This window comes from Lolium rigidum, chromosome 7 (genome assembly GCF_022539505.1).
Source record: "Lolium rigidum isolate FL_2022 chromosome 7, APGP_CSIRO_Lrig_0.1, whole genome shotgun sequence".
NCBI classification, from domain to species: domain Eukaryota; kingdom Viridiplantae; phylum Streptophyta; class Magnoliopsida; order Poales; family Poaceae; genus Lolium; species Lolium rigidum.
Window position 1 is genome coordinate 43885168 of NC_061514.1, and position 20658 is coordinate 43905825.

A 20658-nucleotide genomic window follows, 5' to 3' on the forward strand; every position below is an offset into this window, starting at 1 on the left:
ACGGCGTGGTGTCGGTGGTGGTGGAGAAGTCCGGCGGAGCTTCGCTAAGCGTGCGGGACGTGGTGGAGGAGAGAGGCCGCTAGGGTTTGGGGAGAGGGGGCGCCGGCCACTAAGGGGTGCGGCCACCTTGGTGGTTCTTGGGTGGCCGGCCCCCTCCCCTTGGCCCCTCATTATATAGGTGGATCCCCAAGAGTTGGTCTCCAAGTCTTCGAATAAGACCCGAACCAAAAACCTTCCATATGGTGGGGAAACCTAGCCAAGCTAGGACTCCCACTAGAGGTGGGAGTTCCACCTCCCATATGGGGGGTTGGCCGGCCCCTAAGGGGGAGTCCACTTGGGACTCCTCCCCCACTAGGGCTGGCCGGCCATGGAGGTGGAGTCCCATGTGGACTCCACCTTCCTTGGTGGTTTCTTCCGGACTTTTCTAGAACCTTCTAGAACCTTCCATAGAACCTTCCGCGTCAATTTTATTCACATAAAATGACATCCTATATATGAATCTTATTCTCCGGACCATTCCGGAACTCCTCGTGATGTCCAGGATCTCATCCGGGACTTCGAACAAATATTCGAACTCCATTCCATATTCAAGTTCTACCATTTCAACATCCACCTTTAAGTGTGTCACCCTACGGTTCACGAACTATGCGGACATGGTTGAGTACTCACTCCGACCAATAACCAATAGCGGGATCTGGAGATCCATAATGGCTCCCACATATTCAACGATGACTTTAGTGATCGAATGAACCATTCACATACGATACCAATTCCCTTTGTCACGCGATATTTTACTTGTCCAAGGTTTGATCTTCGGTATCACTCTATACCTTGTTCAACCTCGTCTCCTGACAAGTACTCTTTACTCGTACCGTGGTATGTGGTCTCTTATGAACTTATTCATATGCTTGCAAGACATTTAGACGACATTCCACCGAGAGGGCCCGGAGTATATCTATCCGTCATCGGGATGGACAAATCCCACTCGTTGATCCATATGCCTCAACTCATACTTTCCGGATACTTAATCCCACCTTTATAACCACCCATTTACGCGAGTGGCGTTTGATGTAATCAAAGTACCTTTCCGGTATAAGTGATTTACATGATCTCATGGTCATAAGGACTAGGTAACTATGTATCGAAAGCTTATAGCAAATAACTTAATGACGAGATCTTATGCTACGCTTAATTGGGTGTGTCCATTACATCATTCATATAATGATATAACCTTGTTATTAATAACATCCAATGTTCATGATTATGAAACTAATCATCCATTAATCAACAAGCTAGTTTAAGAGGCATACTAGGGACTTCTTGTTGTCTACATATCACACATGTACTAATGTTTCGGTTAATACAATTATAGTATGATATATAAACATTTATCATAAACATAAAGATATAAATAATAACCACTTTATTATTGTCTCTAGGGCATATCTCCTTCACTGTCGGCTCGGAGAACGACCGAAAGGACGACCAAAGTAGGGGGAGAAGGGGGAACACGTTCCTTCTTTTTAAGTAGTAGAGATTTAGACTCGTCCCAAAGATTACTGCAACCAAAGACGACGATGAATGAATGCACTCTTCTTTATGCATTCTTTGGTTCCACATTAAAAATCGAAATTAGAATAAAATTAAGAGTGGATACCTCCTAGGTTGCCATTAGAGTATTTAACAAGTTTTTATTCTAGTACCCTATTTGGAATATTGTGCAATTATTAGCCATTATAAGGTTTTAAGTGAATTTTTACCGGTAGGACCTGTAGTCAATGCACATAGTGTGCCACGTAGATCGGTTTCCCCGATATTTTTCAGCCAGGATCCACCAAGTGGTACAAGAAAAAGTGCGATATGCCATGACACATGTACCTAATGGCGGCCAGGAGAGTTTACGGGAGTTCTTAATTGTTACTAGTAGCTAGAAGTAATTAAGAGTGATTGACAACCAATCATATATAAGTGCAAACGCTGAAACTACGGTGATGGTACACCATGTGGTATCCTTGAAATGCTTTCTTTTGGAAGTGGGTACCTTCAGTTGGTAAATCTGGAGGTATCCTATGTGGTGTTAAGTATCAATATTTGGAGGTTCAAACGGTTAAATTGAAATTGGGGAACACGCGATTTTGTTAAATTGTGGGATAAGATGAAAAGTTGTAGATGGGTTTTTATTTGTGTTTATGGTCCAACTTATGAAGATTTGAAAGATCATTTCTTGGCTGAGTTGTCTATTTCTTGTAACAGTGTGGATGTTCCCTATATTGTGGGTGGTGACTTCAATATTCTAAGACATGTCATTGAAAAAATAAACCTTTTGTGCTTCCTCACTCCTTTGAGGTGTTTAATAATGGTATTTATTCACTTGCCCTTAGAGACATTTTCATGTAGTGGGGCATTTATACCTAGTCTAAGTATCGAAGAAACCCTACTTTGGAAAAACTTGATCGAGTGTTGATGTCTAGCGATTGGGAGGATCTCTTCCTCTTGGTAACAATTACTAAAGTAGTTAAAGATCAATCTGATCATTCTTTTACTTGACCTGGTGAATCTTCTATAGATGTCAAAAACAGGGTGTTTCTATCATGGTTAAAAAAATCCTGACTTTCTTCCTATGGTTAAGAATATTTGGAAAAAACCGTGAAAAGTATGGACCATATTGAGATTTTAAATATCAAGTTAAAAAGATTTAAGAAACACCGTGAAGGTTGGGGTGCAATTTTTTGGTAACAATTTAAAAAATGGAAGATGGAACTTAAGAATGAGTTGCTTGTGTTAGAAATTTTGGATGAAGATGGTTTGTTGTCAATTGAAGTGGTTGCATAGGGTTTATATTCAAGATGAGTTAAATAATTATTATGCCGAAGAAGAAAGTTACTGCTATCAAAGGGCTCATGGTAGGTGTCTTTTAGAAGGAGATCTTATTTTCACAAACTTGCTAATGGAAGGAAAAGAAAGAACTTGGTGCATTCCATGTTGGATAATGGATCCATTATTGAAGGGACTGTCAATTTAGTCAAGCATGGCACTGACTACTATAAGAATCTTTTTGGACCTGCTCCTGATAATTTGTTTCCCATATTGATCAAATCTTATAGGATCCTAAGGAGAAACTTAATGATGATGATGTTTACAATGACTTTAGGTGAGACCTTTTTCTAGAAAAGAGGCGAAGGATGCTCTTTTCTCTATGGAGGTTAATAAGGCTCCTGGTCCTGATAACATACCCATTTAGTTTTATCAGCATTGCTGGGGGTAGTGAAATTTGATATAATTTCTATTTTTTTTGCTTTCTTTCATGCTGGTAACCTTGATGTTCAAAGGTTAAACTATGGTATTTTTGTTACTCTTTTTCGTAAATCCTCTCAGGCTAAAATTAGCAATTTGTTTGTTGAGGTGCATTTATAAGTTGTTTGCCATATTTTTATCCTTAAGATTGGAACCTTATGCTGACAAGCTGTTTAGCATTCATCCAAATGCATTTATTAACAGGAGAAACATTATGATGGTATGTTATATTTACATGAAAATTGATGCATCATGCTCATGTTAAGAAGCAAGTGGGAATCTTTTTTAAGATTGACTTTGAAAAGGCTTATATATGATCAAGTTAATTGGGATTTCTTGATTGAGTGTCATATAGCTAGAGGTTTCTCTGAACAACAGTGCTCTTGGTCGAAAAATATTTTGCATAATAGTAATGTTAGTGTGAAGTTAAACAATGTTACTCGTCCTTATTTTTAGAGTGCAAAGGGGGTGAGACAATGAGATCCTTTATCTCCTACTATTTTTAACATGGTTGTGGAGTGTCTTACAAAAAATGGTGTTAAAAGCTTAAGAAAACTCTTATTACTGGTTTTGTTGTGGATTTAATTGATAATGGGGTTGTTGTGTCACAATGCTAATGATTCTATATTTTGTATCAATCATGATCCTGAGCAAGCTATTAATCTGAAGTTGTTTCTTTATATTTTTGAAATGATGTCAGGTTTGAAAATAAACTACATGAAAAGTGAAAGTGTTGTTATTGGTGGGGATAATGATACTATGGCCTTGTATTCCAATCTGTATAATTATCAAATTGGTAAGCTCCCTTTGAAATATTTAGCAGTGTCGTTGACTTTCTCTAACTTGAAAAATATTGATTGCGATTTCCTGGATGCAGAGTGATAAAAAAATGGATGATTAGATCTATGATTCTGCCTCTTCTGGAGCTAGATTAACTTTTCTTGATTCAACTTTTTTGGGTATACCCTCTTATTATATGGCCATGTTCCTTTTAAACAAAACCTTTGAGGAAAATTGGATAAACACGGAAGGAGATTCCTTTGGGCTGGAAAAGAAAAGGAATTTTTTATTATATGGTTAAATGTAAAAGAGTTTGTAGATCTAAAAATAAAGGGGGTCTTGGGGTTAAGGACCTTAGAAAAGAAAACATTATCCTCCTTACTAAGTGGTGGTGGAAGTTGGAAACTCAAGATGGGATTTGGTAGAGGATTGTGAAACAAAGTATCCCAGGAACAAATATGTTGCTTCTGTGAAAACAAAATGATTCTCCTTGTTGGAAAGGTTCGATGAAAGTTAAGTGTACTTATTTTGAAGGAAGAAAGTGATTTTGAAAGAAGGAGACCTTACTAGGTTTTGGTTGGATCCCTAGTTGGATAATGTGACTCTTTGTGGGAGATTTCCTCAGTTGTTTGATATGTCTACGCCCGTCTTCTAAACTTTTGAACCAATCGAACTCCATAAAGACTTGAGTTGCTCAGTTACTTTATCGATTTATAAGTTGTTAGGAAATAATATTTCTTGCCCTCGTAAGAAATGGATTTGGAAGTCCAAACTACCTTTAGAAATCAAGGTTTTCCTTCGCCAGTTGCATTATGATGTTATTTTAACTAGAGACAACCTAAGGAAAAGAAAGTGGACTGGATTGTCAGTTTGTTCCTTATTTGATAATATTGGAAGTGACAATCATCTATTCTTCTCCTGTGTTGTGGCTAAGTTGGTTTGGGGGTATTGGGTTCCTCCGTGGGTTCGAAATCTTGCCCTACAAACCTTTAGCAAAGCTTAGCTTGGTTGTATGCTTACATGTTAGGGGATATATATGAAGTTTTACACTTCACTAGCTGTCGCTATTCTCTATGAATTCGAAAATGTTCAAGGATTTAAGATTATTTTTTGCTGTAACAATATTAAAAAAATTAAAAAATCATGGATCTGAAAGAGTTCATGTTAGAATATTGTCCGCGGCTTTGTAAAAGTTCAGATTTTGAAAGTTGGTCATATTTGAAAATTGTCCAGATTTTTTTTAAAAAAAGAGACTTGAAAAATATTTATATTTAAATGTTGGTTTTTTAAAAAATATCCAGGTTCAAAAAATGGTTAGATTTAAAAAATGTTCAAATTTAAAAAAGATATTTATATTTTATTAAAAAGGAAACAACAACAACAAAAAACCAGAAAAGAAAAAGAGACACGAAAAACAGAAAAGAACAATGAAAAAAAGTAAAAACTGAGGGGGGAAAAAAGGAAATAGAAGGTTTTTAGACCTTCCCAAGACCCCAAAAAATCGAAGACACCAGAGCGTGCGGATTGGCCCACTTAGCAATCGAGGAATTGCTGAATTGTCTGCAAGCGCGCTGGTTCGCCTGCCCTCGGCGCTCCAGCACAGAGCAGTCCGAAATAAGACTTGTCCGGTCCGAGCCCAACTCGTTCTGGTCTACTACACGATTTAGGTTTAGCAAATCCCAAACGCTTTATATAAACACACGTCGAGTCGAGCCGCCTCCGTTTCCGATCTGTAGGTCACGGTATAGCCCACGAGATGTACCCGATCCCAGCAGACTCGACGGTCCAGAGGCCGCCGGGACGCCCTACAGCGCCACGAAGCCAGCCCTTCAAGCGCGTCGCCGACCCCGACCTCGTCGTCAGGTCCTGCCTGACGCTCTCCTCCGCCTTCCGCCAAATATACGCAGGAAACGCCAAAGACCAAAACTACGAGACTCTTTACAGGTTCCCCTTCTAATAATCGAACTCATGTTCATCATCTTAACCGGAAAGAAAGGAAATCATGTCCATGAGTCCATCTCACCGGTTACGCCATTGTCCGCGATCTGATCGAGTTCGAACTTGCGATTTCCTGCAGGTGCACTTACAATGTGGTCCGTGTCGGCCATGGCGGTGAGGCGCTCTACACCCAGGTCGCGACCACCATGGCGGCGGAGGTGGAGAAGCTCGCGGGGTCTCTCGACAGCACCGCCTCCGCGCCGGACGATCACTTCCTGCAGGAGCTGCTTAGCAGGTGGAAGACACACAGCAATGCCGTCGAAATGATCAGCGACGTGGTAATATACATGGACCGGACGTTTGTCCTGCAGAGGCACAAGGCGCCCGTCAGTGAGCTGGGCCTCAGGGCGTGGCGCGACGGTATGCTTCGCCCAGATGGTGAGGTACGGCCGAGGCTGCGAGCCGCGCTGCTGCAAATGGCGAGGCGGGATCGGGCCGGCGAGGCCGTCGACGTTCCGCTCTGCGATCTGATGGCCGGCGCGACCAAGATGCTGGTGGAGGTAGGCGATGGTTTGTACGAAGAAGTCCTCGAGGCGCCGTTCCTCGATGAGGTCCGCCGGCTCTGCGCCGGCGAGTCCGTCCGGTTGCTCGCCTTACCGTGCGGCTGCGGCGAGTACCTGCGCACAGTCGAGTCCACGATGGACGCCGGGAAGGCGCGAGTCTTCCGCTTCCTCGACGCCCAGACGGAGGAGAAGGTCGCGGCGGTGGTGCTGGCCGAAATGGTCGAGACGAACGTGGCGCGGCTGGTCGGCATGGAGGGCTCCGGCCTCGCGTCCATGCTCGTCGATGGCAGGTACTGGGACCTCACCAGGATGCATCGGCTACTCGGGCGCGTCCAGGGCGGCGTGCCAGCGATGAGGGACTGCATGAATGCTCACTTCCAAGAGATCAGGAACACGGCGGGCGACGACGAGCGGTTGCTGTCACGTGAGAAGGAGATGTACAGGGAGATGATCAACGGCGTGTTCCGCGGCGAGGTTTCCTTCCATGCCGCTCTGGATTCCTGCTTCACATAATTGTCCTGGGAGTTTAGCCAGTATACACGTTGATAGCAGGGTAAATGATCGATACTGTGGGACAATCAGACGTTGCCTAGCTCAATCATGTTTCTAGGCCACTGTTCTACAGATTTAAAATTTTACTCACGTTTTGTTAAATTTACACACTTGTAAAAACACGAGTACGTTGCTACGGATTAATTTTGTTTTTTTTTAAATTTCACGTGCTAAAGTTAACCACAAGTTGAGTGGGATCCTCGCCGCCCTATTCTCGTCGGCGCAGCATCAAGGCGAGGATTCTGAGCTCGACACCACCAGTGTTGTCAATGGCGTGATAGGCGCGGCAGCGAGACGTGCACAAGGGCAAGGGTGTGGTCATGAAGTTTGACCTCGATCAAGCTGGCACAAGATTTCTGGGCGGTGTTGGAGGTTTGGGAGCCGTTGCTCGTCGGATGTGTTGCTGATGCCGGCGAGAGGCTTGTGGAGTCCAAACTATTGGAGTGGCTTTGTTTTGACCATGTGCCGTGACGTGGCGACAAGGATGGGCCGCTCTTGTGGAGTCCAAACTCTTGACTGCGGCATGTATGTGGATGATGGTGGGGGAGCCGCTCGAAGGGCGGGGATGGCGCTAGCCCCGGATCCAATGTTGAAGAGGCTTGCAGGGCTCCTTCGGCTGATACGGGTTAGATCCAGTCTTACGGGGTTGGTGGCTACTGTGGCTCGTTGAAGTGTGGACCAACTACTGGAGCTCTTCTTCTCCGGCGACGGTGAAGGATGTGTGTTCTCGGTAGTTGCGGTGGTGGGAATTTGCAGCAGTACATCCGTTTATATACTCCTTGTGTTATGTTGCTTGTATGCCTACCAACTCTGTATTATTATGTTTATGAATACAAGCATTGTATGTCGATGGCATGCGTCATAAAAAAAGCTTTTCAACTCGCGAACAATTTTTACAACATTTTTTTAACTCGCGAACAATTTCCTCGTGAACAATTTTTGAACAATACTTTTCTAATCGCTCCAAAGAATTGTTGAGATTTTTTTTAGTGTAGGAACCATTTTTTTAACCCGTGAACATTTTTCCGGCCCACGAATTATTTTTGGTACCCGCGAACCTTTTTACCGTACATGTGTTTTTAAACCGAGAAACTTTTGAACCGGTGGCATTTTTCAAACCGGTGAACCTTTTCCGTACCGCAAACCATGTTTTCGTACCTGTATTTTAAATTCGAGAACAACTTTTGAACCAGTGAATACTGTTTGGACCAGCAAACCATATTTCGTACCAGTGATTTTTTTCAGACCCGTTAACACTTTTAAAATACACAAAAAAAATTGTAGCTGTGGACGTAATTTTTTATACCGGGAATCGTTTTTCAAAGATAAGTGGATTTTTTTAGCCGGCGTATTTTTGTTATGTGTGAACAATTCTCGTGTTCTCTTAATGAATATATTTTCGCAATTACTAAACTGGATTATATTTTTATTAGCTAATTAAACAAATTGTGATAAAAAAACGTGTACTAGTAATTGGCCGGACCAAGCTGATCGATAAATTTCAGCCAACCCGGACGGCGCGTTCAATTTCTTAATGGGTGCGAGCGAGCACACGTCGTGTGAGCGGGCGAGGATCGGACTCGCTCCAAGCGATACATAGGAGCATCCAGTAGTCCGAGCACAACGCCAACTCGTTCGCGACTTCGAGTCCCATACGAACTCTAGGTCTACTGAAGCCCAAATCGGCAAATCTTAATCCTTGGTATAAATATATATAAACAGAAGTCGAGCTGCCTCCGATCTCCAATCTTTCAGGTCACAGCCGGCCAGCGTACAAGATGTTACCCATCCCAGCGCCCGGCACGGATCATAGCCGCCACCGATCTGAAATCTCCAGGACCTTGCTGACGCTTTCCTCCGCCTTCAGCGATTTCTACGCCGGAAATGCGGAACACCTCAGCTAAGTCACTCTCTACAGGTTCCCCGTCCCTCTAATCCACATACTAGTATGGATTCATGTGTATATCACCGGTTACGCGCTAGTGTACGTTCGCGATCTGATCGAGTTTAGATATTTCTATATCCTGCAGCTGCGCTTACAACGTGGTTGCTGCCGACCATGGCGAGGTGCTCTACACCCAGGTCGCGACCATGGAAGAAATATGTGGGTCGGTCGGTCACGAGCACCAAGCCGAGAGCGTCACGGGTCCCTGCGCTTCGTCGGACGGATATTTTGGCGAGCGTTCCGCGCGCAAGACCGACGAAACAGCGTCCCGCTCCCCGCCCACTCAAAATCCAAAATAATTCAGTCGTGGAACGCGGCGGAAACCCACTCGACTCGCCCAAACGAAGAAAGAAGTCCACATAACCCCCTAAGTATTGTGTTTGGGATGCTAACCCCCCCTAACTATTAACTGAAATATATGACCCCCCTAACTATCAAATACCGGTCAAATGACCCCCCCGGTCTTCTGATGGCTGTTTTGATAGCTGTATTTGTCAACGTGGACAGTGGTATTAGGCTACGTGGTATCTAGTCCGGTCGAACTTCTCTGGTCGCACCGAGCCGACTTCACACCGCCAGCCCACGGCCAAGTGCAAGCTCCGCTTCCTTCCTTCCCCGTCGCTCCGCTCTGTCTCCAATCGACAAGTGCAAGCCACGCGCGACAGAGGCCGGCATCCGCCATTGCAGGACCCGGACATGCAGCTGCTGGTGCGTTTGAAGAACGGCCTTTAGGTGGAGACCGACAGGCTCCCCCGTCGTCATCGTCCTTCCACGGCCACGACGTCTCCGCCGCCGGATTCTCCTTCAGGCCGCGTCGGTTGGTCATCTTCCCGGTGGAGTGCGGCGGCCACAAGCAGCTGCTGGCCGGAGGCGGCTGCTTCTCCGCGGCTCCGCGGTGTCGTTCGTCTCGCCGGCCGTGATGTCGGTGGTCGGCCGAGTCGGGCTACTTCTCCGTGGCGGCGCACTTCCCTGCGATGGGCAATCGTGGCGCAGGGTCTTCCGACCTCATACCAGGCAAACCGGCTCAAAACCCGCCAAAATATAGGCAGACCGGAAAATAGTGGAATTTGACATCTTCCAACCGTTTTCCGCGAAAAAACATCTTAACTAGGGACACGTGTCGGCTCACCGAGAGAAATGCCTAAGTCTTGGCCAGAAAATCAATCCCTCAGCTCGTGCCTGGCCTTGCTCTAGTAGACTAGTACCTTCGCTTCTTCGGTTGGCCAGGCTATGCTCCACAAATGGGCCTTCTTGTTTTTATCATCAGAGCATGTTGTTTGGGGTACCACTAGATAAAGACCGACCTTTACGAAGGGAAAAGTGGGCTAACGAACAAATGACGCGTGGCAGAGCTAGCGAACTTTCCGCCGCGTGCGCACCAACTCCGCGGCCGCTCCCCTCCCGCGCCAGTCCCGCGCGCGTACATGCTGTACTTCCTACCTGCCCCGCGACGTACCTGCCCCGCGACGTACATGTCCTACGTCCAGGCCGATCGATGCATGGCTAGATGGCATGCTCGCGAACCAAAATACAAGTACGCTAGCTAGCTTCCCTCGTATTTTGCCACAAATCAACTCTCAAAAATCAACTCGAGTACAGTTAGATACACGATGCAAATACAGTTGCACACACAGACGAGTACAAGTACAGTTGCGCACACGAGGAGGTACAGTCGTGCACACGAGCAGGTACAATCATGCACAACACACGAGTATAGTTGAACACACAGGCGAGTACAGGTACAGTCACGCACACGAGCAGGTACAGTCGTGCACACGAGCAGGTACAGTCACGCACAATACACGAGTACAGTTGAACACACAGGCGAGTACAAGTACACTCACGCACACGGGCAGGTACAGTCGTGCACACGAGCAGGTACATGTACAGAAGTACAGTCACACACACAAGCAGGTACAGTCGCGCACACGAGCAGGTACAGTCGTGAACACGAGCAAGTACATGTACAGACATACAGTGCACACACGAGCAGGTACAGTCACGCGTAAGTACAGTTCAGTCCCGCACACGGGCGAGTACAGTTAGCGAGTAAAGGGAAAAACTGCACCAATCACACTAAAAACAGAAATACTTTTCAGTTGAAACACAGGTACAGTTAGGTACACATCACAGGTACAATCATACTACTATTGGAAGTACGAAAAAAAAGTATCTCCAAACCTATCAACATGGGATCTAGTTTCGAAGATCTCGACGCGAGGATCTCAAAAGTGAAAACGGTTCGCAATTTGGACTTACGGTTCTCAAGATATTTCATTTTGAAAAAACGAATCTAGAAGAAAAAGGAAAAACCGACACAACTCGGTCTTCTCTCTCCTCCCCATCCCCACCTCGCTTCCCTCGCGACACGTGGCGAGCAGGGAGACCACTTCCCAGGAATTTTCTGGCACCACAGCGCGCCACTTGTCGCGTGCGGAGTGAGTTGCCTTCCCTTCACGAAGGTCGGCCTTTTTCTAGAGTTTTCCTGTTGTTTGCCTTGCTGCGTTCCCTCCGAATGGGCTGGTTTGCTTTTTCATCGGTCCATATGCTTTGCTGGTAGTTCAGTATAAGACATTGCTTAGACAAATACATCTTTGCTGTATCTTTCGTGTCTCTTTGAATATGGAATAATTTTATTTTTATTTATTTATTAATATTATTATCAAATAATATATGCATTATTCATATAATATGGCCTGATATATGTGGGGGAATGAACATGGAGAGTAATTTTGTATTGCACATTGTCTTAATCTACACTACTTAAAAAGGAAGAACTTCCTCCGTTTTCTGCCAACCCCCTTCGTCGCCCCGCATGGGCCCAACTGGGCCAAAGCCAACGACATCATCAGAATAGAACGAGATCCCAACAACCGAAACCCTCGCCTCATCATCCACCTCCCCTGCGCGGACTCCACGACCCAGATGTGGTGCTGCCGCCGACAACCCTCCGCCTCCTCCCACGGAGCTTGGAGGACCTCCAGTCCGCCGGCCGCCTCCCTCAGATCCACATAGTCGCTCCACGGTTGAGGCTATCGACACGGGCGGAGGGACGGACGTGGAGATGGAGAGGGGTGCGTCTCTCTGTGGTGATGGCATTGAGAGCACGCCGCCCCAAGCTCTCCGGCCAGGCGACCACAGTTCCTCCTGGAACGCGCGCCGCCGAAACCTTGCCCACTGCTTGCCGAGCAGGTCCTCCTCTCCGACCGTTCCTGTGCTGCCCCTGCAGTTCCATGTGCCCCCCTCCAGCGCCATGCATCTCCAACAGACGCGAAAGTGACGATGTGTGACCCTGCTATTCCCCTCAATCATTGCTCTTTGCGATGGGCATGCCACTGCCGTGTGCAGAGGATCGTGAAAGATGAATTGGTTGCCCTCTTCCAACTTGGTCTGAACCTGTTCCCTGTGTCAATCTTTCATTTTTCTATACTCCCTACATGCTCAGTCTAGCTATTGATTCTTTACTTATCTGGGGATTATTTGATGCTGAATTGGGGGAGAGAGGAGCTGCCCCATTCCACACTTACACGTGGTCAATCCGAGTGCTTTGAAATTTTTGTTGGGGGTAAGAGGTGCTACATCAGTCTCTTTTTGGGTATGCCTTTTTATTCAATTAGGTAGTAGCGATTTCTTCTGGATGTGTCATATAGTGTAAATAATTTATTTCATCCTTTGACTAGGAAATACGAAGGGAATGGCTTCCTCAAGTTCTCTTCAGAAAATGATGCAGCAGCAGCACTGAAGAAAATGGGCGATGAAGTAATATATGGTTTGTGAATATAACACAAGTCAAGGTAATATGCAAGTCTTAGTGATGTTATTTTCCTTATGCTAACACAACTATTGCACAAATAATTGTTTCAGCAGCTTGCTGGAAGGAACATATGGAAACAACAGATGATTTTCTGCTGCCGTTGAGCAAGGAGCTTATTCAGTATTATTTCTTGTATCTGGAATTTGCGATGTTAAATGGAACCCTAGACATGTACCTTTGACTACTTGTACTTGTACATGCTGAAATTTAATTTGGTCCTATTTTGTTTTTTCATTTCGTAATACTTATGTCATGTGTGCTCCTCTAATATGCATAGACTCAGTTTTGGGATAAGTTCACGATTTCTGCATATTTCTGAAAGTACCAGGAGAAGTACACTGGCTCTATATGCAGAGATTCATGTTCGGGGGTAATTTCAAGATTGCTGTGTATTTAAACTAATGGGAGAAGTGTTTGGCACCATTTCATTTTGCTACAGATCTGAACAATATATTATTTTAAAAAAAATCTGGGAGAAGTTACCATGGCTTGCATTTTTCGTGTCTAGAAGCCTATGGTAACAAGTCAGCTCCCCCAAATATAATACTATGCTCTTCCTAATGAAAATATGTTTTTAGCCATCTCAATTTCTGAAATGTATATGTTTTTGTTCATGTCAGGCTGGTGGTGGAAGTCGCATCATGTAACAGGATTTAAGCTTAGCAACATGCATCAGGCCAGTGCCGGTTCGAGGAAAAATTCAGACATGTCTTCTTTTGTTCTCCTTAGCTTGTGTTCTGTACGCTGATTTGTTCCAGAAGGTCACCTCTTAGTAGTAGCTTCAGATGGGAATTCTTGGTTGACTTATTTTTGTTTATTTGTACTGGACATCATAACAGCTGAAATGTTGTGTGGTCCATGCCGAGCTCCCAGTCAGTCTCGCTCCGCCCTCTATTAGTCCAATGCCGAGGATGAAAGAAATATATGGTGGGGCAGGGTTTGGCCTTGTGATCTTCAAGCAGCTGGTATGAATTTGTTTAGTTTGAATCATTAATTTATCAAAAAACAACATTAAGTTATTCAGATGTTTTCATCTTCGTATATGTAGTAAAACTGTGTACCAGTTAAAGTTTATTTTTCACAATAATATATGTGTACTTGATGGGTCGTACCTTCACCATTTAGTGTCAGGCTGCCTTCCACAGCTCCAGTAAGAAAAGCATATTTATGATCCTGATGACGGGCAAAGTCTTCAGGCTTGCAGATTCCAATAACATATCAACGATTTGGCCAATGAAATTTTCCTCAAATACGAGAGACGGCATTAGTTAGCACAATTCTCTGAGCATGGAACATCACGTCCTCCTTCCGTACTTCAGCATGTCTTCAATAAGTTGGTGCAGAGGCTGTAGGCATATTCGTTCTGAAACTTTTACTATATCAGCCCCCCAAATGTTCTTCCGCACGCTACGCACCAATAGATTTTCAAACAACACAAATGTTCCAAAGACTTGAGAAAGAATGATCTAAAGAGTAGCTGAAAAGTAGAATTTGACATCTAATGATCATTTGTCATATTTATGGATATATTAGATGCATGCAGTGATTGGATCTTATGATTTTTTTTAAAGGTAGAGGATGAATGTAAAAACACTCATATTTATATACATAAAAAGATGAACAGAGGTGAGTCAAATTACAAACTCGAACTGTAATTGCTATATAAGGCCAGCCCGTGTTGGCCATGCATGCTCTTGTTCTTTCATCCCTTTCTATGTAAGATTTTGTCTAAATTTTTTTATCCAGACTTCTCAGGTTTGTAGCCTTTTTATTAGGCACATATCGATCAGTAATTTTTTATGTCTCTCTTAGTTAATCATCTCTTCAGAAAGCATTATCACACTGAGCCATATCGTTCTATTAAGTATGGAGGTTCCTTGCAAGTGGCAAAGCATTGCAGGTTGTCAATTATCTGACTGCTTGCGTTCGCCTTCACAATTGGTAATTGAAGGTGTGATAATAACTATGTGATGACAGACTTCTCTTTTTTATAATATGTTTTAGTGTTGGACAAAATTATCAGGTATGACATCCTTCTCTCCAGATACTTCCGTAAAATTTGCACGTGCATGCAATCATAGTATGATCAAACTCTGAATCATCATGTCATCTGTGTGACTACGTAATGTTAGGATGCCTTAACAAGCCTGATCAAATTTACTTTCTATGTCTGATCCTTGATGCGTATCATTACCTCCATAGACAGCGGGGTTCATCTTCTCCAAAAAAAAAAGGACAGCGGGGTTCATGGTGGATGGCGCACATGGTGGTGGCGGACAGCACTCTAAGACAGGGCATTTTGTTCGTCCTGTTGTGCTCGAAGATCTCTGTGACGAGTGGAATCGAGCAACTCACGTCGGAGAACCGCGCGGGGCATGCAAAAGGCTGCGTTGGAGATCGAGCGCGAAGGGCTGCCGCCTGTCAATTTAAGAGCAGAACAAGGTTATAGGAGTGGCCTGAGTCGCCTGACTGGTTTGTTATGGGATCACATGTTAACGGTATCATTAAACGCAAGATATATGTTTTTAGCTGTTATAAGGAATAAACAAGATATGTCACAGTTAGTATTCATTCTTATTTGGACGAAGTTGTTTACACATATTCTGGGTGGTATTTTTTCTAAAGTACCAGATGCTTTTCATGATTCTTTTGAACAAAGGGAACAAAATATGTGAATTGTGCAATCACTAAGATCCACATTATATATATGTTACGCTTAGATCAAAATTTCACTCTGCCTGGAGATAGAAATCTGAAACCTTGAACCAAAGTATCTGCTGCCTAAATCTGTCCACTCTTGGGACCTGGAGCATTCCATCGACTAAAGAAGCGAGGTGGGGAGAACTCTTGGTCACCAGGAAAGGACGAGGGGACCGACCCGGCTGGCAATGAGCGGCGGAGGATAGGCCGATGATGGAGGTGCGGCTTCTCCATCTTTGTGTGCATGGAAGATCTCCCCGACAAGAGCTGCTGGCAGGGGTTAAATGTTCAAGGCAAATGACTGTAACTATGAGTATGCACCATCTATCCACTACGGTTAAATATGTACATTGTAAGTCACCATGCAGACCACCGTGAAACTGGAGAAGTGTAAGGAAGGGGGGCATTTAGTTTTTTTTGTTAAATTTTCAAAGTTGAGCACTATTTATTTTTTTATTTAAGTTTCTTACGGTCATAAATGTGTTATCTATGTTATTGAAGGATAATGACCGACATACATTATAATTGCACTATGCGTATCTTCACTCATCTCTTGTGGTAGGAGAACGGTATCATTTTGTAACAAAACAATCCGCATCATCTTTAGGGCTGAGGGCCATTTAGCAGATTTGCTAGCCCTTTGAAAAGGCGCTTAGGCCATGGTAAAAAGAGCTGACATATTTTTGAAGGTAAAGAGAGATGACATTGGCCATGTTAAAGAGAGATGATGTATTTTTGAAACTGCGGGAATGAAATAGGGATGGGAGGGAGGAGGCATATTTTTGAATCAAAACAATGGGTAGATGGGGAGTCATATTTTTGAATTAGGCCAAATTGTTTTTTATCCCGTGGCAACGCACGGGCAATTCAACTAGTAACACTAATAAGGCTCCTGGTCCTGATAACATACCCATTTAGTTTTATCAGCATTGCTGGGGGTTGTGAAATTTGATATACTTTCTATTTTTTGCTTTCTTTCATGATGGTAATCTTGATGTTCAAAGGTTAAACTATGGTATTTTTGTTACTCTTTTTCCTAAATGTTTAGCCCAGTTTGCATACAAAGCAAGATTGTGCCAAACCCTTGCTAGTACTTGCAGTCGGGCCTCGGGTACTTCCTCCAGGGATCGGTGCAGTAGTTGGCGATCATGTAATTCTTCTGCACCTGCCGGAGGCGGGCCTGCTCCGCGGTGTCCAGCTGCTGGTGCATCCACGCGCCAGTGGAACTAGCACACGCCGCCGGGTCCTGCGACGACACACACCCGGTAGCCGTGTACCCCTTGTACGACGCCACGAACGACGCCCATGTCCAGTTCGTCTTTATCCTCCCGCCGCCGGTGGCCCATGCCTCCCCGTTCCACAGGCTCGCGTACACCCGCATCGGCTGCTGCGTCAGGAACGGCACCCCCGTGTCTGCCTGCCGGTTCCGGTACTCCCGAATCGGCGTCCCGTCAACGTAGAACCTGCATGCAGAGGAGGTACAGTACATATATGAGATTTCACAATAATCTTCGAGAAGATGATCCAAGAGACCGTTTTCGGCGTACGTACAGGATGTTGATGGGGTTCCAGACGATGGTGTAGGTGTGGAAATCCGCGGTGGGGTCGAACCACATGCGGAACTGCTGCTCCCGGCCGCCCACCCCCTGGCTGAACACGTTGGTCTGCACCGTGTAGGGCTTGCCGTCCAGGTTCCCCAGGAATTCGAAGTCGATCTCGTCGTGGTGCGGCCCCTGCGGCGGCGACGAAAGCTGCACATACATAGTAAGCACAAGAGTCAGTACATGCATGCCCAAAGTTCGATGAAAGCGTTAAGTCCATGCTCGGTCGTTCTTACGTAGAAACTGGCGACGGTGCCGGCGGAGTTGCCGGGGATGAGCTTCATCTTCATGTCCCAGCGGCCGAACAGGTACTGGTTCTTGGACTGGAACCCGGAGCCGGAGGCCTTGTCCATGGTCAGCGTCATGAGGTCGCCACCGCCGAGGATCTTCGCGCGCCAATCGCCAGACGTGATGTCCACGTCCTGGTAGAAGTTGCCGCCGCGGGCCACGCCGGCAGCCAACAGCACAGAGCACAAAATCACCATCAATGTTCTCTTTCCATTGGAAGCCATCGATCGTCGATTGGCAGCACTGTTCTACCGGCTATGCTACTTGCTGATGGTAATGCTGTGTTTGTGTGAGGCCAACGGGTGCAACTTGTGGGTTTTATAGGCCAATGGAAGGAGCAGGATGACATCCTCTGATTCCTCCTCGGGAGAGATAGTAGTGCTTAGACTAGTCACAATGCATAGTACTACCTCCATCCTAAGGATTAAGGGCTATATTTTTTTTCAGAAAGTCAAACTATGTTAAGTTTGACTAAGTTTTTATAAAAAACCATTAACATGTCAAATACAAAATTGATATTATTAGATAGATAATGAAATATATTTTCATGTGCTATCTACAAAATATCATATTTATTGATAGATTATTCTAAAATTTTGGTCAAACTTTACTTGCTTTGACTTTTCCAAAATAATATAATTAAGCCTTAAGCTTTGGGATGGAGGTACTATCCTAGAGAAGTATCATGCGCATGATACTACTACATGTTACTATCTTCATAATGCATGGTATCATATACTAGTATCATACTCTCCATATATTAATTGTTTTGTAGAATCTCAATGCAAATATATGTACAAGATTTAGTTGACATTAATTTCTCTAGTAGTATGTGCTATGATACAATATCTACCTATGATACTAGTACCCTCTCTCTCATCCTTAATTGCACTGCCACATCAGTATTTTGCATGCATGAAATGCATGATACTACCTATGATACTCCCATTGTGGGTAGTCTTAATTGTTAGCTAGGAAGTAGGAGTGATTAACCGCCAATCATATTTCACTAGTAGAAAATCTCTCATCGGTACCGGTTCCAGAGGGGCTTTAGTACCGGTTGAGCAACCGGTATTAATTATCCGGCACTAAAGCCCCCCCCCCCCCACTTTCGTACCGGTTGCTTACGAACCGGTATAAAAGGCCCTCCACGTGGGCCACCAGGAGAGCTCAGGGCCAAGGAGCTTTGGTACCGGTTGGTAATACGAACCGGTACCAAAGGTTCCCACCCGCGGCAGGGAATTTGCCCAAATCTCTGCCGCGGCGAGAATTGGTTTTTAGGGTTTTTGGAGGGGTTTAGGGATATCGGTTTGTTTCATATCGCGTCGATGCACCGGAAACACGTTTGGGTTTAGGTAGTACATGAAGATCAAGATGATGAATAGCAAGTTGGTGCATATAATATAACACACATGTTATTGCATAAGATCGCAAATTAAGTAGCACTATGCATGAAGATCGATCTTCATGCATAGTGGTACTCTCCGAGGCGTACTCTATATATGTCTATTACATGTAGCATAGTGGTACTCTTCGAGTCAACTATATATGTAACATGTACATCTTCATTCATAGTGGTACTCTACGAGTGGTGGTATGACGTCCCGAAGGAAAAATCCCGCCAATTCCTCGCCTATTGCTATGAAGCGGTCATCGATTGAGAGCTTGTTCCGCTTTCTTGCCAACTATAAAAGAATAAGATACAAATGAATACATGAAACAACTATTACTGAAACTCAGCACAACTTATGATAACAAAACAAATTTGTGAAGATTGTTTTTGTACCTCTTTATTTCTTTCATTATTCGTTCTCTCGTTGACAATTCTGCGGATGTACTCGCAAACGAAGAATCCACGAGAGATCGGTCCCCGGAGGTTGTTGCGGGCATTTCTTTACAAGAATATAATTCAATCAAACAATAGTCAAGTATGATAATTAAAAGGTGTGTGGACCTAGGTAGTACTACTTACTTTCGCACGCCATCGCAGCTTCGGTGTCCATTCACGGGACGTATCTTCCTTGATGAAAGTTTGCCATACGCTGCTCGACAAAAGAAAATGCATAAAAGAGTCATCAATTAGTTCAAAGCAGGAAATTAACGAAACAAACCGATAAGAATTAAAATTACCTTCGAGCATTAAAAAACAAGACACGTATAGATCCTTTTTTTGCTTAGTGAGTCCAAGACTTCAACTTCTCCAATTTCCAAATTGATGACGAGAAGAATAAAGTGAAACCTACGCACGTTTCAATATGTAGTGTCATATATATAAGTCATTAGTTAAAATTTTGACATACGGTGAGCAAAATATAATGTGTTATAAGACGAGTAAGACTCACTCGAAGTTGTAAGGCCAAAGTATTAGCTTTTTGTCACGTTGTCGCTTCAAAAACCTTAGCAAAGTCTGCGGTGTATCCTTGTTATAGAGGGGATTCTCTATGGTTTTAACATGCATTGTGTGCGGGTCAATGAACCCAATGTACGTGATATCGTCCCTTTTGCATTCGAGCATCTTCGATCTGCATAATATAGCGCACAAAAGATTATAATCTGCGGACAATGAACGACTTCTCAAATTAAATAAATAAATCACTTACGGACAATAGCAACTGATGATTGATTTGTCGAGGGCCGGAGATTGTATAGCCGAAAGAGTTCGGCGAAGTCAACGTTCACACGGTACTCCGGAAGTAGTGCTCTTCCCTAACTCGCACCATGATAGTCTCGATCCCTTCCTTTGAGGCCTTAAGGTACCACGAATGCAAGTTACGCATACATGTTGGTACCTTCCCGAGATTCTCGACCAAATCTTTCCCTTGAACAAACCGATATGCTCGTTCAGCTAAGGCGTAATCGGTTGCGTCTTGTCGAGAACTTTGAACGGTCTTCCCGTCAAACACCTTGAGAGGGGCGACCGATTGAACGGGTTGTTGTTCGAGCTGGTAGACACTCGTGTATCCCTTTTATCTCCCCGATACCCGATTGAACGGGTTTTGTCGCCTCGATCATCTTGTCATACGACCTTTCAATAGAACGCGCATAGTCGGATGGCGGCGATGGTACGGGGTCATATAGATTGTCAACGGTACGCACAACTTTCACCGGATCTAGTGTCTTCTCGAAAGGTATCTCCGGCACTTTCGGTGCAAACCATTTCTTCAACTCGGCCCGAACGGCCTC

General features: G+C 44.4%; 2 protein-coding genes across 2 annotated transcripts; one reads left to right on the plus strand and one right to left on the minus strand.

Annotated features, from left to right (window-relative positions):
* The first annotated feature begins 5830 nt into the window (after positions 1–5830).
* LOC124671243 (cullin-3-like) lies at positions 5831–9371 on the plus strand. Its single transcript, XM_047207642.1, has 4 exons — positions 5831–6018; positions 6152–6455; positions 6866–6999; positions 9158–9371. Exons 1-4 carry the CDS (start codon positions 5831–5833, stop codon positions 9369–9371), a joined length of 840 nt encoding a protein of 279 aa, XP_047063598.1.
* A 7302-nt stretch (positions 9372–16673) lies between these two features.
* Positions 16674–17699, minus strand: LOC124671244 (xyloglucan endotransglucosylase protein 7-like). Its single transcript, XM_047207643.1, has 3 exons — positions 17424–17699; positions 17138–17337; positions 16674–17049 (listed from the first exon to the last, which is right to left on the minus strand). Exons 1-3 carry the CDS (start codon positions 17697–17699, stop codon positions 16674–16676), a joined length of 852 nt encoding a protein of 283 aa, XP_047063599.1.
* Positions 17700–20658: the final 2959 nt, after the last annotated feature.